This window comes from Momordica charantia (assembly GCF_013281855.1).
Source record: "Momordica charantia cultivar OHB3-1 chromosome 5 unlocalized genomic scaffold, Mcharantia_2.0 BLBB01000005.1, whole genome shotgun sequence".
NCBI lineage: Eukaryota > Viridiplantae > Streptophyta > Magnoliopsida > Cucurbitales > Cucurbitaceae > Momordica > Momordica charantia.
In genome coordinates, this window is record NW_028275163.1 from 13,674,758 (window position 1) to 13,689,515 (window position 14,758).

At 40.5% G+C, this 14,758-nt stretch overlaps 1 protein-coding gene and 1 long non-coding RNA gene across 4 annotated transcripts; one reads left to right on the top strand and one right to left on the bottom strand.

The window, feature by feature from the left end:
• Positions 1-701: 701 nt before the first annotated feature.
• On the bottom strand, positions 702-7,018 carry LOC148211369 (uncharacterized). Of its 3 annotated transcripts, XM_088124141.1 has the most exons (5): positions 6,175-7,018; positions 5,664-5,787; positions 3,590-3,805; positions 3,036-3,522; positions 702-2,965 (listed from the first exon to the last, which is right to left on the bottom strand). In XM_088124141.1, exons 4-5 carry the CDS (start codon positions 3,211-3,213, stop codon positions 2,463-2,465), a joined length of 681 nt encoding a protein of 226 aa, XP_087980267.1. In that variant the 5' UTR covers positions 3,214-3,522; positions 3,590-3,805; positions 5,664-5,787; positions 6,175-7,018; the 3' UTR covers positions 702-2,462. The 3 variants fall into 3 exon arrangements, with proteins under 3 accessions (XP_087980267.1, XP_087980266.1, XP_087980265.1); XM_088124140.1 differs by lacking the exons at positions 702-2,965; positions 5,664-5,787; positions 6,175-7,018 and adding an exon at positions 3,893-4,595 and having other exon boundaries at positions 3,128-3,522; XM_088124139.1 differs by lacking the exons at positions 702-2,965; positions 5,664-5,787; positions 6,175-7,018 and having other exon boundaries at positions 3,128-3,522; positions 3,590-4,595.
• Positions 7,019-10,721: 3,703 nt separating this feature from the next.
• On the top strand, positions 10,722-14,056 carry LOC148211370 (uncharacterized). Its single transcript, XR_015790660.1, has 2 exons — positions 10,722-11,306; positions 13,714-14,056. It is a non-coding gene; the product is annotated as an uncharacterized LOC148211370 (long non-coding RNA).
• The last annotated feature ends 702 nt before the right edge of the window (positions 14,057-14,758 follow it).

The window sequence follows — 14,758 nt, forward strand, 5'->3', positions numbered from 1 at the left end:
GCGTGATGAAGTGGGCGCTAGAGCTCAGTGAGCACGACATCGCCTTCGAGCCGAGAACGGCGTTGAAAGGTCAGGCCGCCGCAGACTTTGTTGCCGAGCTAACCCCACCCAGGTAAGGGGACGATGTCCGTGACCAGTGGACACTCTACGTGGATGGTTCGTCCAATGAGAAAGGTTGTGGCGCAGGCATGCTGCTCCTCGGCCCCGGTGGCCTTCGGTTTGAGTACGCACTCTGGTTTAGCTTCCGAGCTTCCAACAACGAAGCCGAGTACGAGGCACTGATAAATGGACTGAAGGTCGCCAGGGGGATGGGCGTGAAGCGACTTTTGATTCTCAACGACTCCCAGCTGATTGTCAATTAGGTCACCGAGGAGTACCAGGTAAAGGAAGCTCGTATGGAGAGGTATCTAGCCAAAGCTCGAGGGCTCCTCGCCCAGTTTGAGGACTATGTCATTCGACAGGTGCCGAGGTCCGAAAACTCCAACGCCGACGCACTCGCTCGCCTGGCCTCGGCATACGAGACCGATCTACCGAGAACGATTCCAGTTGAAATACTTGCTGAGTCGTCCATCGACCAGCCTGAGGTATTGGAGATCCAGTCAGCTCAGCCTACATGGATGGACCCAATTAAGGACTTCCTGGTCAATGGCTCTGTCCCCGTCGATCCGAGACAGGCCAGGAAGCTCTGACGCCAAGCTACTCACTACTTGATGCAAGAAGGCAAGCTCTTCAAGAGAGGATATTCCCTACCACTACTGCGATGCCTTGACCCGGAAGAGGCAAGGTATGTCATGCGCAAGATTCATGAATGGGTTTGCGGAAACCATGGAGAAGCTCGGTCCATGGCCGCGAAGGTCGTCCGCCAGGGCTACTACTGGCCGACGATTGAGCGCGACACCAAGGAGTTCGCCAAAACATGCGACAAATGCCAATGCTTCGCGAGCATTTTGAGGCAACCCCCGAAGATGCTGACGCCGATCTCAAACCCTTGGCCTTTCGCTCAATGGGGAATAGATCTGATCGGCCCGCTACCGACGGGGAAGGGACAGTTGAAATTCACCATAGTAGCTGTAGATTACTTCACCAAGTGGGTGGAAGCGGAACCTCTGGCATCCAATATTGAGGCAAAGGTCGTCAGCTTTGTATGGAAGAGCATAATATGTCGGTTCGGTATACCGAACGCTATCATTACTGACAATGGAAAGCAGTTTGACGGTGCTCGTTTTAATCAATTCTGTCAACAGCTCGGCATACGTCACCTCAGCTCGTCGCCTGCCCATCCACAGTCTAATGGGCAAGTTGAAGCCATCAACAAGATCATCAAGTGTGGTTTGAAGACGAGGCTGGAGTCTCTGAAAGGTCGGTGGGCAGAAGAGTTACCAGAGGTATTGTGGTCTTACCGAACTACACCCCGCCGATCTACTGGTGAGACGCCATATGGCCTAGCCTTCAGGTCGGAGGCTGTTGTCCTTGCGGAAGTCGGCATGCCAACGCCCCGAGTTGAGAATTTCGATGAGCAAGCCAACAGTGAAGCCCTACTCGTGAATCTTGACCTCCTCGAGGAGAAAAGATCTCACTCCCAACTTCAGCTAGTAGAATATCAGAACCGTATGGCTCGGTACTACAACGCCAGAGTAAAAGTCAGAACGTTCAAGCCTGGCGACCTCGTCCTCAAGAAGGCAATGCCATATTTCGGAGCACTCGAGCCGAACTGGGAAGGCCCGTACAGAGTCTTAAAAATACTCCGACCTGGAGCGTATTTGCTGTCCGACCTAAACGGGAGACAACTCCCTCACCCATGGAATGCCGAGCATTTGCGAGTTTATTATCAGTGAAATGTGCGTAATCCGACGTGTAAAATTTCATTCATTAATGAAAGCTGATCTCCAATGACTTGTGCAAAATTTGACTTTATCCATTAGCGTCGCCTACTACTACCGAGCTACGTCAAATGGGGGCCAAGGAAGACTACGTGGTATGACCTATGCTAAACGACCTACAATAATACAAACGCGCGAAGCAATGGTCAACTCGTAGGGACCTGGTTATCCCAAATGCACACCGCCGAGCTGAAGTGTTTGGCTCGTAAGCCGTTGTGTAAGTAAGAAATTACTAAGACTTGAGAAACTCAGACAACGAGGCCAAAACTAAAATTGAAGTTTGAGTTTAATTAAATTTCTCTAAGTATAGGGACCTCGGAGAGAACAACTCAAGTTCGGACGAAGTTTGTTTTCATTGAATTTAAAGTTTGATGAAGAGCCGAGGTATTATTAAGGTTTAATTAAATTTCAACAAGTATAAGGACCTCGGAAAGAATAACTCGGATCTAAGCAAAACAACGTCATTTCATTTAAACTAAAGTTTAATGGAGAGCCGAGGTATATATGCCTCGGCTCAGTACAGATTTGATTAAAAAAAGAGAGAGAGAGGAAAAGCGAGAAGCAACAGAAGGCCGAGACGATCTACTCCTGGGGAGGGTCGACGGGCTTGCTGGCACCAGCAACTTCAGCCTCTTTATCGGCCTCAGCAGGTCGCTCCACCCAGATGGACTCGTATTCTTGCTTGACGGCAGCGATGGCGTCCTCCGAGCAGGCAATGTCAAGCTTGTTGATGGCGTAGTAGAAGCCCTTGTTTGCCATATCGCGAGCTAGGCCGTCGAACTCGGGGAATTCTTTGATTCTCTTCTCCAAGTAGGCCCAGCTCGCCAAGTTCTGTCGAGCCTCATTCCAGCCCTTCTCTGCAGTCTCGGCTCGGCCCCGGGCATTCTTCAGGTCGGTGCGTGCTTGGGCTATCAAGGCTTTCGACCTATCGGCCTCGACCTCTTTCTCAGCTCGCGCCTTTTCAACCTCGGCCTGGAGCTCAGAGATTTTCCGCTCATAGGAGGCGTTGTCTCCTCCTACTTCAAGTCCCGTCCGCCGAGCTCTAAGCTCATCATCGAGGCCGAGAGGCAGGCATGATAATGCAGCTGCAAAAGTTCAAGGTTAGATCGGGAAAGAGAAAAAATTTCAAGGCGCGAAGAGTAGGCACGAGCTTACCTCCGCAGCAAGAGCTATGGTCTTTCTCACCGCCTCCGCAGCATCCTTGGGCGCCTGAATAGCTCGTTTCGCCAAGTGAGAGCTCGAGGACCTCACTTTCGTCGCGGCCTCGTGAATACTGAGGCGGGAGAAAGCGAGCTTGAAAGGAGTGGGAGCTCGGCGCCATGACCCCGACCATGTAGCGACCCCTCCTCTGAGTCGACCACGATGGGGGGAGGCGGAGATCGGGAGTTGACCTCCTCGGAGGGAAGCGTATCCCTCGCTCGCTTCTTCCTCACCAGAGGGGTGGACGATCCCTCACCCCCAGCGACAGTCTGTAGAGGCTGAGCTTGGAGGGCCTGAAGCTTCGCCAAGTTGGCCAGCCCTGGAGCCGGGACGTCGACGCTGCTTGTGCGATGACGAACTTGGGGGGGCGCCGGCGGAGCAACCGAGGCCGAGGCTCGCTGCTGCTTTGTACTGCTGAGTGTGAGGAATTTGGAAGCCATTCCTGCAAAAAAGACGAGGTTAATTCAGAGACTTCCGTTGAATGAGTTGAGGTGCCGAGAAGAAGTTACCTTCAGGAGCTTTGCGTTTCTGCGAGCTGCGTTGCCGAGGTTTGGGGAGCTTCTTGAGCTCGTCTGGTTGATCGTGAGGACTGAGGCCGCTGGAGAAGAGGTGGGAGTTTGAGACGAGTGCTTCACGCCACAGCGCGTACTTTAGTCTCCGACCTTGGGCTCGTTTGATGATCTCCCAAGACTTGTTATTGATCCTCGGAACGGGGGATGGAAAAGCTGCAAAACAAGCCGACGTTAGCAACGAGGTCGCTCGAGTTAAGAAGACAAAAAACACACCCCCTAGCTCGCGCCTAAGACACTCACCTACGTCCCCGAACTCTACTGGGACTTGGCAGGTCGGCTCACCCCTTTTGTCCCTCAGAAGCCACTCACCAGAGACGAGAAACCAACACTGTTTCCAATTTTTGTTAGAGGAGGGGTTCCTGATCAGCTGACCTATGTTCCGCCGAGCCGAGAGGTAGTACCGACCCTCTCCCTCGTTGGAGGCTTTGACGGTGTGGGTCGCTAAGAGCTGGTCCACCGTGAGCCTGTCCTCATCCTCGTCTCGGAGGACCCACCACAGGACGTAGGCTCCGAGCACGGTAGACCATCCATTAGGGGAGAGCTGAGCTGGGGCGAGGTTGACTGCGCTAAGAAACCTTTGTATAAAAGGGTGGAGTGGGAGTCTAACCCCCCTATGGAACATCTGGGGGTAGAAACTGACGAAGCCCGGGGGAGGGTCGTCGAGGTGTTCCCCGATGTTAGAAACCCTAAGCTCTATGGAGTTGGGGATCGAGTAAGTTTTGCGGAGCTCGGCCAGCCTACCTACCGAGCAAGATGAACGAGGAAGTTCAACTACAGGGCCGAGGTCAGGGTTTCCCGAGGTTAAAGCTATGTTGGGGTTTGCCGAGCTATCCTCGGCGTAAGGGTTCCTTGAGGTAGGAGCTAAAGTCGGATCTCCTAAAACGTCGTCTGAACTAGAGGAACTAGAAGACCCAGACGACGAATCCCTAAACGAGCTACTCATCGCCAGACCTGACTGGGAGGATTTAAAAGAACGATCTAAAGAAAGAGGGAGAGAGTACCTGACTTGGAAACGGCCGAGGTACACGAAAACTCAAAAGTGAAAAGTAAAAAGTGAAAAGTGAAAGACTTTCGCCTTTTATAGGACAGCCCGGAGGCACGAGAGCCGTTCGATCAAGAAGGGATCAACGGACAAGATCCACCCACGCCAAGCTGTCCCCACGACGACGTTTGGGTACCCGAAGCAGAAGCTAGGGCTGACGACATCCATGACGTCACACATGCACGCGTGGATTAGACCCGTCCCCAATTAGCTCGGAGGACTTCGCCGAGCCGACCTCCGCCCCGCCGAAGTGAGGGCCAATGTTGGAGGCGAATCCTGGCCTGCCACGTGTCATGATCGAAAAGGTGAGTTGGTTAAACACGCGAGTGAAATGGAGAAAGCAGCTCCAAAATACTTAGGTCGGTAGTCAGGGTAGGACCTATAGTGCCGAGCTGAGCTAATACAAAGTCCGTAACAGTGTTCCTCCCGTACCCGACAACACGCCGCGGTTTTAGGGTTTGTGAGAACCCCTGTCGGGCCCAGTTTCTATAAATAGAAACCTTTGCCTTAAATGCAAGGTACGCAATCCTAAGTAAACTCGGTAAGTTAGCTCGTACTAGAACTAACTTGCTCGTCGGAGTGCTAACTTTGTTTTGCAGGTTTCAATAAGTGTTCAGGGAAAGGTGCGGGACCGTTGGCCATAGCTCGTCCTGAGCATACCGATCTAAATCATGTCCGAGTTCATTCAATTTCGGGGCTCAAACAAACGTTCTTACAAATTAGAGTGGGAGAAAATACTTGGAAGAATTCAGATATTTTATGAAAATTAATCAAAAGCCAAGCATCAAACAACTGTTAATATCTTTCAGAAGGTTATTGTGTGCAAAACAACTACTCTGCCAATTTTGAGGCTCTAGAATGAAAGCATATGCAAACTTGGAACCAAACAAACAAAAAAAATAAAAATAAAAATAAAAATAAAAAAATCTAGAAAAGAATAATTATAAGCCAAAATTTGATACTGGAAACCTGATCGACTTAATTAAAAGCCTACGGAGACCATATTGCACTGTCCTGAATTAATAAGTTCTTCATAAATTCCATGAACTAGTGCTTGACCAGTCTACTTTATAATAGTAATCCCTCCAGACCCCTGCCACAAAAATCCAATAGAACTGACTTTAGTCCACTATAAATCAAATACCCCGTAAGGGGATAGAATCTCTTGCAGAAATTTAGTATGATTTCGCAATGTAACAACTCAAATGCAGCCGTGACGAAGCTATAAATTCCCAAAACCGAATTTCATTTCTTTGTAGAATGATCAGAAGGAAATGAATCAAGTTTTTATTGTCACTTTTAAGCCTTTGAAAATTCTTGAGGTGTCAACAATTATTATTACAACATGGATCTCCTGGTGGAACTTAAAAATCGACATGTTAACACAAAATCTAATTATGTTATCGGTTCATATAATGTAGATATTATCAGGTGTATTTCGTAACGATAGTTACAACGAAAACGTTTCAGAGTAACTTACCACAGGATCCAAAATGAGACAAGGAATCAATAACCCAAACACTTCTAGATTTTAGATTTCATGGATATTCTTCATCTTCGAAATCAGAAGAGCACCAATCCCAGATCCAGTTCCACCTCCTAGAGAATGGCACACTTGAAACCCTACAAAAACCCAAAATCACACAAATGTTTAGAGAAACAAAAGCTCAATAAGCTCAGTGCCTTCAGTGTGGTGCCTTTTGGCCCAACTGTTTCCAGCACAAGATTGACCAAAAACAAAATTATCCGGCCTGAAGAATTTCGAAATCGGCCTTCAGATCTGCCATTGAAGAACCTATTGCTGCTTAGCGTCGTGGATTCCTGTCGTTCGCACTTTCAGAGGTCGCTCGCCACTGCTTCACGTTGTGGGGTTGACGGGTCGAGAGTTGCCTTGCACTGCTCGCTAAATCACCACCAGACGCTGCTGCTGCTCGCAAAATCGCCGCCAGTTGCTGTTGTTTCAAGTCCTGGGGTCAAGGGTCGCGGCCGTTTGCAAAGCTGGAGTCGCCGTCGTTCGTTTGGTAAGGGAGAGGTGCAAAATCATGGGTTGCTCTTTGGCGAGGGAGGCAGAATAGCAAGAGAGGGAATAAGTGTGAAAAATGTTGGGTTACAAATGGAAATTAGGGTGAAAAGGGGCTAGACTTTAATGTCGGTTATTGACCGACATTAAAAATGTCTAATATAATGTCGGTTTTCAATCGCCATTAAAACTTAATTATTTTTTCTTTATAAATTTAAGCACGTTTTTTCCTTGTCCGTCATTGTTTACTCCATGTTTTTATTTTTGACTGTCATTAAAAGCTAGATTTGTTGTAGTGTAGCTGCACTATCCCTTGATCCATTGTCTTTTTGTTGATCTTCTTATGAATTTTCAACATGTTGTCCACCACCCTCACTACCACCATTGTTATCATCCCTTCCACCCTCACCCCCATCTCCGTTCCTATCATCCTTTCTGATAACGGCTATATTCTCATTCACTATTCGTTTAACACTCTCAATCTCAGAAAACAGTGTATTGATTTTACAATTCATGTTCTCGAGACTACTTAATACCATCTCTTTAAACTCTTCAAAAAATGGAGGAATATAGCTTTCTTTCGATCCAAAACGTGATGAATTCATATTTGATGGTTCACCTTCCTCAAAAACTCTTGTGTGTGCATCATCTTCTTCTTCGAACATATTTGGAAACTCAAACTGCATTAAAATTAACATATAATTATTATAGTCATCAATATATGTACATAAAGAAAACAAAACTAAAAGTTTAAAAATTATGCATTTATAATACCTCTTCAATCTCAAAAACTCTAATTGCTAGATCCCGCCATTCCGATTGTGCGTTCGCCTCCCAATTTACCATCTTTGGTATATCAATAGATACGTGTTTGGCATATTCTGTTTTCCCCGAAGAAAGCAATGGTATGCATTCATATGCCCAAATAAGCAATGCTAACGGCATTCCAGAGAATCCCACAACAGATGCATGTGGGTTTTTGATTGCTTTCTTTATAGAATCTATTGTTGAGTTATAGCTAACCCGTCCCCACGGATAGGTCTCAAATTGTTCAGTGTCATCAAGAAGCTTGATATATTCAACTTCAATTCCTACTGCTCTTTGTTTACCCAACAAGAAATTTGACAACAAAAGTAATTGTGTCATCTTAACTTTGTCCTTCTTCTTCACTACATCCCTTGAATTAAACAAAGTGTTTATTGTTGCCCTCTTCACAGAAATTGTTGAGTTGTTGAAATATTTATTCAGGAATCTCCCACTCAGTTTTTTGAAGTCCACAGAAAGTAGTTCTTCACATTATAGACAAGTTATAGCCTCAAACTCTCGTAATCCAAAATGAACCACCTTGCCCTCAAAGTTGAAATTAATTCAATCTCTAGGGAAAGTGCTACATTGTCTTCTAGTTATGTGGCTAACCAGTTGGAGATGATATTTTTTAATCTTAACGTCTAAGAAACTACCACAACATGTATTTCTAAATTTTATTAGATGTTTTCTTGACAGTACGTCCTTAATATTCTCCAACACTTCTAACTTTGAGTATATTTGAAGTTTCATGCTATTTAACCACTTATCCCTCGGAAGTAACAATAGGGCCGCCTGAACATAATATAAACCTAAATGTAAATATATGCATATAAATATAATTGGTTACTTACAATATAGTACATGGATATATAATACATACCTCATACGCATCTGCCCGATTTTGACCAATAAAATTACCTTTATCATAATTCCTTTTTTTCCTTTTTCCTTGCGTCCAAATTTCTAAACATTCTGTAATTCAATAAAGATTAATATAATCAATATCCCTTAAAAAAAATTCTACCTAAAAGAAAACGGGAATTACCATAATCATCGTTTCTTTGATCGTATCATCATTTTTCTTCTTCCCCTTAATTCCCGACACATTCTTTACTCTTCCCACACCCCTTTTCAATTTTTCCAATCTTTCAATTATTGGGATTTCGTTCTCTAGCATTTTTCCTAATTCAAATTAGAATATCATTTGAAGAGATAAGACTAATAAAGGCTTCAATACCTCAGATTCTTCTCTTTCCTTCCTTTTCCCTTTTCTATCGTCCACATTATCGAGTATTACTTTTTCGTCTGTTATTTCCTCAATACGAGGTTGATCGGCACGTACCTGAAAATATCATATTTATATGCATATAATGGTTAAGTGATTGTGTATCTTTTCAAAGAATGAATATAAATAATATCTATATGTATTACCATAAGAGGAACTATTTGAGTTCCAACGACTTCATCTTCATTTGGACACTCAACTGTAGGTTCACATCTAGTAACTTCAGTCTCGATTATGTCCTCTTGTTTAGGTGAAATTACTATTGGCGAGTACTTCTTATAACGTGGCATATTACCGAACGAATTATTGTAAAATGAGGGCTTTGATGTTTGAGCATCCTTTCTTTTCTTTTCTTCCTCAGCACTCTCCTAAGAGCACACCGATTGAAAATTTTCAAAATATTACAACCTATATAATTCTTCTAAATAATATAATCAAAGTATTGCGTACCTCTGAGCGAAGATTAACATATAAAGGTTTTTTGTTCGACTTGCTGCAAGATTGGTTCATTAACCTATTACTTCTTCTTCTTTCTTTCTGTTTTGGTAGCCCTTTGCACTTGACCAGGTTAATGTAATCCAACAAATATATACCTACATAAACAATGGAAAATACTAAATGCTCATTTCAGGTCTAAGAATTATCCAATTAAAGATTGATTCATATTTAAACTTCAATCATAGTTGATAAACTATTCTTTTGAAAGAATGTGGGAATAAAAATAGGAACAAATCTCTTAACTAATCAGTAAGATATATAAGATATATATTAATATATATAATATATCCCTATATATTCAATATACGCTGCTTCAATTAACGAAATCATAAATCAGAAAACAAATGAAAACAATGCAGTCTACACAACCTAATCTTTGAAGAAAGTAAATCAATGAGGATGAATAAGTACATTCCAAAGTCATTTAAGCTCCATCCTAACTCTCAACTATAGGGGTTTCCTTTAACAAATCCATGATGGTCTCAAAGTCAAATAAAAGATCTTCAATTAAGTATACAATTTATACCATATATACAAACAAAGACTTCAAAATCATTTAGGTTTACAATTTAACCTACAACAAAGAATAACAATCACCAAATGAACCACTTTATAACAACAACTTGACACCTTCATAAAGCATATGAAAAGAAGCACCATTGGCACACCTTCAAGCAATTACCAAAACAAAAAATCATTTTAGAAGTTCCAGAACCCCAAGAACTAAGAAATTCGAATGAAAACTCTAAACACATAAATATTGGTACGAAACGAGACCTTACCAATAAGAAATTACACAGACCATGACACATTTAGAACTTGGATTAGTACATTGACAATTTTCAAGACCCTTTCTACAGAACTACTTGACCATCCAGCCAAAGATTAGTACCATATCTTATGTACTAATAACTATAAAAGATATACACATATATACAATATATACCCATATATACAAAACTGAACGAGAAGACTATTACCTTACTATTGGTGTAAGCGGAAGGGGGACCGTAGACAAGGAACCCACTGCTCGACGCCAGAAAGGAGAAGTTGTACAACAAGAAGATGCTGCCTGAAACGTTGTTCGCCAACGGATAATGAAGGTCTGAAACGTATGAAGACGGAAAATAGGTTTTTTTTGGATGTTTTGGGGTTTTAATTACTTTTGGAAAGTATCATTAAGCAAAAATTATGGGATCCAAATTATACCTTCCAATTAATCAATTTTGCATTTTAAAAAGAATTTAAAATTAATTTGTAGATACAAGAGGATATTGAAGTAATTTATGTGATGGGTACCTTCGTTGTTTCATGACAAATGTGTAAATTCTATACATTTCATCCTTTTATGTAATTAGAATCTTAAAATAGACGATCAATGTACTAATCTCTTTTACTAAATTAATTTGCTTAATATCCTTACTACCAAATTTCATTTTGTTGGGCCAAACAAGGTAAGCCCAAATCCTATTTACCCATTCACCTTTTACATATTAGGTTTGTTTTTATTTTTTACCTAATATTATGTTTTGTTAAGTGGCCATATAAATAAAAAGAGATGAGCTCTTCTTAAAAAATATTCAAAAAAACCCTAGCCACCAAACTTGAAGCAGGAAATCTTGAAAGAGAGGAGTCCATACCCACCACCACCATCGTCGTTGTGAACCGCCGCCGACATGCACAAAGAGTCTGCCGCCCGTCGAGCAGATCCTGCCGTTGTTAAGGAGCTATAGATCGGCCCGGCGTCGTGATCGTTCGACAAAGGAGTTGATTGGGTTATGGGTTTGACATTGGGTAGATTGGAGGTGCAATTCATTCGTTCTACAACCGTCGACGTCGTTTTTTTGGTGGGTAGTCGATCTGTGATGGGCTGTCCGTAGTGACCAGAGAAGTGGGTGTTCAAGATCCGACGAGATCTTGATCGAAAAAGGATTCCGAGTTCGTGTCATTGGGTGTTCTTCGTTGGATTCGAAGACTGAGCGTGAAAGGGAGATCTACAAAGGTTGTATTTCTTCATTCTCTTTATTTTCTTTACAAAATAATCTCTTACGAATATACTGTTGTGTGTAATATTGTACATTTCGATCCTTATTTCGATCCTTAATAATATTTGACTATATTTGACTCGCAAGGGTGTCCTCCTTGCAAGTGGATCTAGGTCTTAATGGACTGAACCACTATAAATCTCATGTTATCTCTCGCCTATACTAATTTTTGGTTCTATTTCAATTCTGTCCCGCATTATAAATTGTTGAAAATTGCTTGTATATTTACTATTTTCACTAAATAATTGTTGGAAAAATATTGGGATTGTTCTTGAGTTAATAACAATACCATTAACTCTCATACTCTTATACTCTTATGAATTACAAATCCCACTATTTTAATGGAGCCTTTGTACACGCATCTTATACAAGTTGAATGAGAAACGACATTGTTCTGCACTCTTCGTCTCTTCTCCATTTTATGCTTTTAATGCTCTTATTCTTATTTTATTCTTAGTTTTATAAAAAAGTAAATTTATTCATCTCTCTTTCTTCTCCTCCACCTCCAACTAGTACTTGTTGTCGGCCTAATGAACCACCGTTGATCGTTCAGCATCATTGGGTTCGAGGCTCAAAGGGTGGCCCAAGCCCAACTCAAGTTCGATCTAGGGTCAACGTTTGAGTGACCCAGTCCTTCCATTAATTAGTCCTTCCATTAATGAGATCGGATATGAATCTTCATTTTTTAACTTAGGTCAAAACTGTAGGCCATGGTATTTAGTCCAATTAAATAGGCAACATCTTTCAAGGAAACTTCTACCTTCCCATTATTTCTTTTAAATCTATTTTTGTTTTAAAAACTACAAAAAGAATTGAAACATTCCAATTCCCTTTTAAATATCTTAAATATGTTTAAAATTTAAATTATTTTAAACATATCTAATAATATTTAGGTTGTAATTTTTTTAATACAAAATTTTCTTTATAAATATCAACATCATTTTCTTTTCCTCCACTCAAATTCTATTTCTGAATCTCATTTTCTCTCTAATTCTCGATCTCAATTTCTCTCTAATTCTCAATCTCAATTTCTCTCAAGTTTCAATTCAAAGGGTTTAAGTTTTCAACTTTTCTCGTATTTAACCTGTGTTCATCTCAAAATTTTTCAAATCTTCCAGTATTCCTAATTAACTGTTTCAGTTAAAATAAATAAATTTCACATCTTCCAAACTTGTTTGTTTCAACTATTTCCTAAATCTTCTCTCATTCAATAGTAATTTCTTTTTTTAAATGGCTCATATTCGCAGTCACAAATAATCTTCATCTCACCATTGCCAGTGAGGATGAAGTTAAATTTATTGAAGTTGTCGGCTCACAATCTCAATTTCAAAGTTCTAGAAATATAGAAGCAACTACTGCAAGTGTAAGTACGTCTATTGTTGAAATTGTTCAATAAAATACATGTAAGAGAGTAGCAGGGACTATTTTGAAAAGGTAGAAAAATTTAGATATGTAAAAATAGAACTAAGACCAGAGTGCAAAAGGTAATTTTTTTAAAAAAAGATGGTACTAGTCATCTTATTAGGCACATGAGATCTTGTATTAAAAAAATAGTACAATGTAGATATTGGAAAATATATGCAATTAGGTAATTTACAAAGTTTTCTTATAATAAAGAATATGTTAGATCTGAATTAGTAGATTACATGATTAGTGCATAATTTCATTTTACTTTCATAGATAATCATGATTTTACTGGTACTATTCAGAGATTGTTTAATCCACAATATTAAGGTTTTTCGGCTTCTACTATGATATGTGGACTTCTTATCATCAACAAGGCTATCTTTGTTTAAAAGCACATTATATTTATGTTGATTGAAAATTATGCAAACAAATTATTTCATTTAAAATTGTCGAGTCTCCTCATACTGGTTATATAATAGGAAATGACATATTAGAATTCCTTAAAGAATGAAATATTGTTGATTTAGTAGCATATAATTTTTTTAGTACAACATATGGGAGTAGAGATCGAACTCACAATCTCTTGGTTGGAGATATATGCCAATTACCGCTGAGTTATGCTCACTTTGGCAAGTGACAGTAGCATATAAATAGGTTTTATATTTGTATTGTATTATTGAATAGCATAATAGTTCTCGTCATGTTAATATTGTACAACTTACTGAGCTTGATTGGAGATATTGATTTCCCTTATTTACAAGGGTAAAAAGGAACTAAATTGATGCTGTTATTTACCGTTTTACACTCATAAACCGTGTTTTAAGCTTAGTTTAGTTTCCAAAACCTTCCATTTGGAGGTATCTTAGGTTATACATGCATATAGGACATTTTTACATCATTTAGAGTTGATTTCTAACGGAAATTACAATTTTGTCCAAATTTTTGTGTGTTTTGAAGCTTCCCCAAGCCTTTCCATGTGTCTTCCATGCATTGATGATGGTCAATTCAACAACAAACCAACTAAAAGATGTTGTAAAGGGATGACTCCCCATGAAAGTCTCAATCTCATAACCGCTTTGAAGTCCCTATAAATACGCTCTCTCACTTCAATCATCATCCTCAAGTGATCATTTTCAGCTTTAGACACTTTACTCTCAGCTTGTTTATGTTTTCCCTTTTAAGTTTTTAGTTGTTGTTGTTTTCAACTTAGTTTATTTCCAAGTGTCCTTTATTTTCCAGCTTGTTATTCTTCAATTGTAAATTTGATCTTATTCAATTAAAATTCCAGCAAGTTCATTCATCTCTGTCTCTCTATCTCTCTATCTCTCTCTATCTTCGAAGTTGTAATCACACGACCTTGTGGAATTGACTGACTATTGCTCCCCAATCTTGAAAGAGAAGGGGTTAGGGTCATTCGAGTTACAACTCACCCATTTTCAATTTGTTTTAATTATATTCATCTTTTAATCATGTCTCTTGTTTACATCAATGTTAAATTCTGTTTTTCCTCTAAATTTATGAACTAAATTTATTTTCCCAAGCCCGATTATAGATGGTTAGCTAAAGTTTTTAAAATCCAACAAGGCAAGAGATGTTTTTCTCTTCTTCTATCATTTATAATTGTTTTCTAAAGTTAAAATTTGATTTGGCCAATTAATGTTTTAACCAAACATCAATACTGAAAGAGTTGATACATTTTCATAAACTTTGGAGAGAAATACTTCGCTCGGGTAGCCTAGACATAGGACTTTGACCTAAGGTTATAATTGGTCCTTATTTAATTAAGTTCAATTTTCTATAGACATATTAGGGATGAATTTATACCTTCAAAATCACTTTGGCATAAGAAGATGGTAAAGCAAAACCAATGAAAAGTATTGAGAGGCACCTGGCACCTAGTTGAAAAAAAATTGTCGTATTTTTAACTAATTCGAAATAGCTGGACGGGATTTCTTGCATTGAGTCTTAAAATACCAAAACCAACATTGGCTTCATTTGTCCC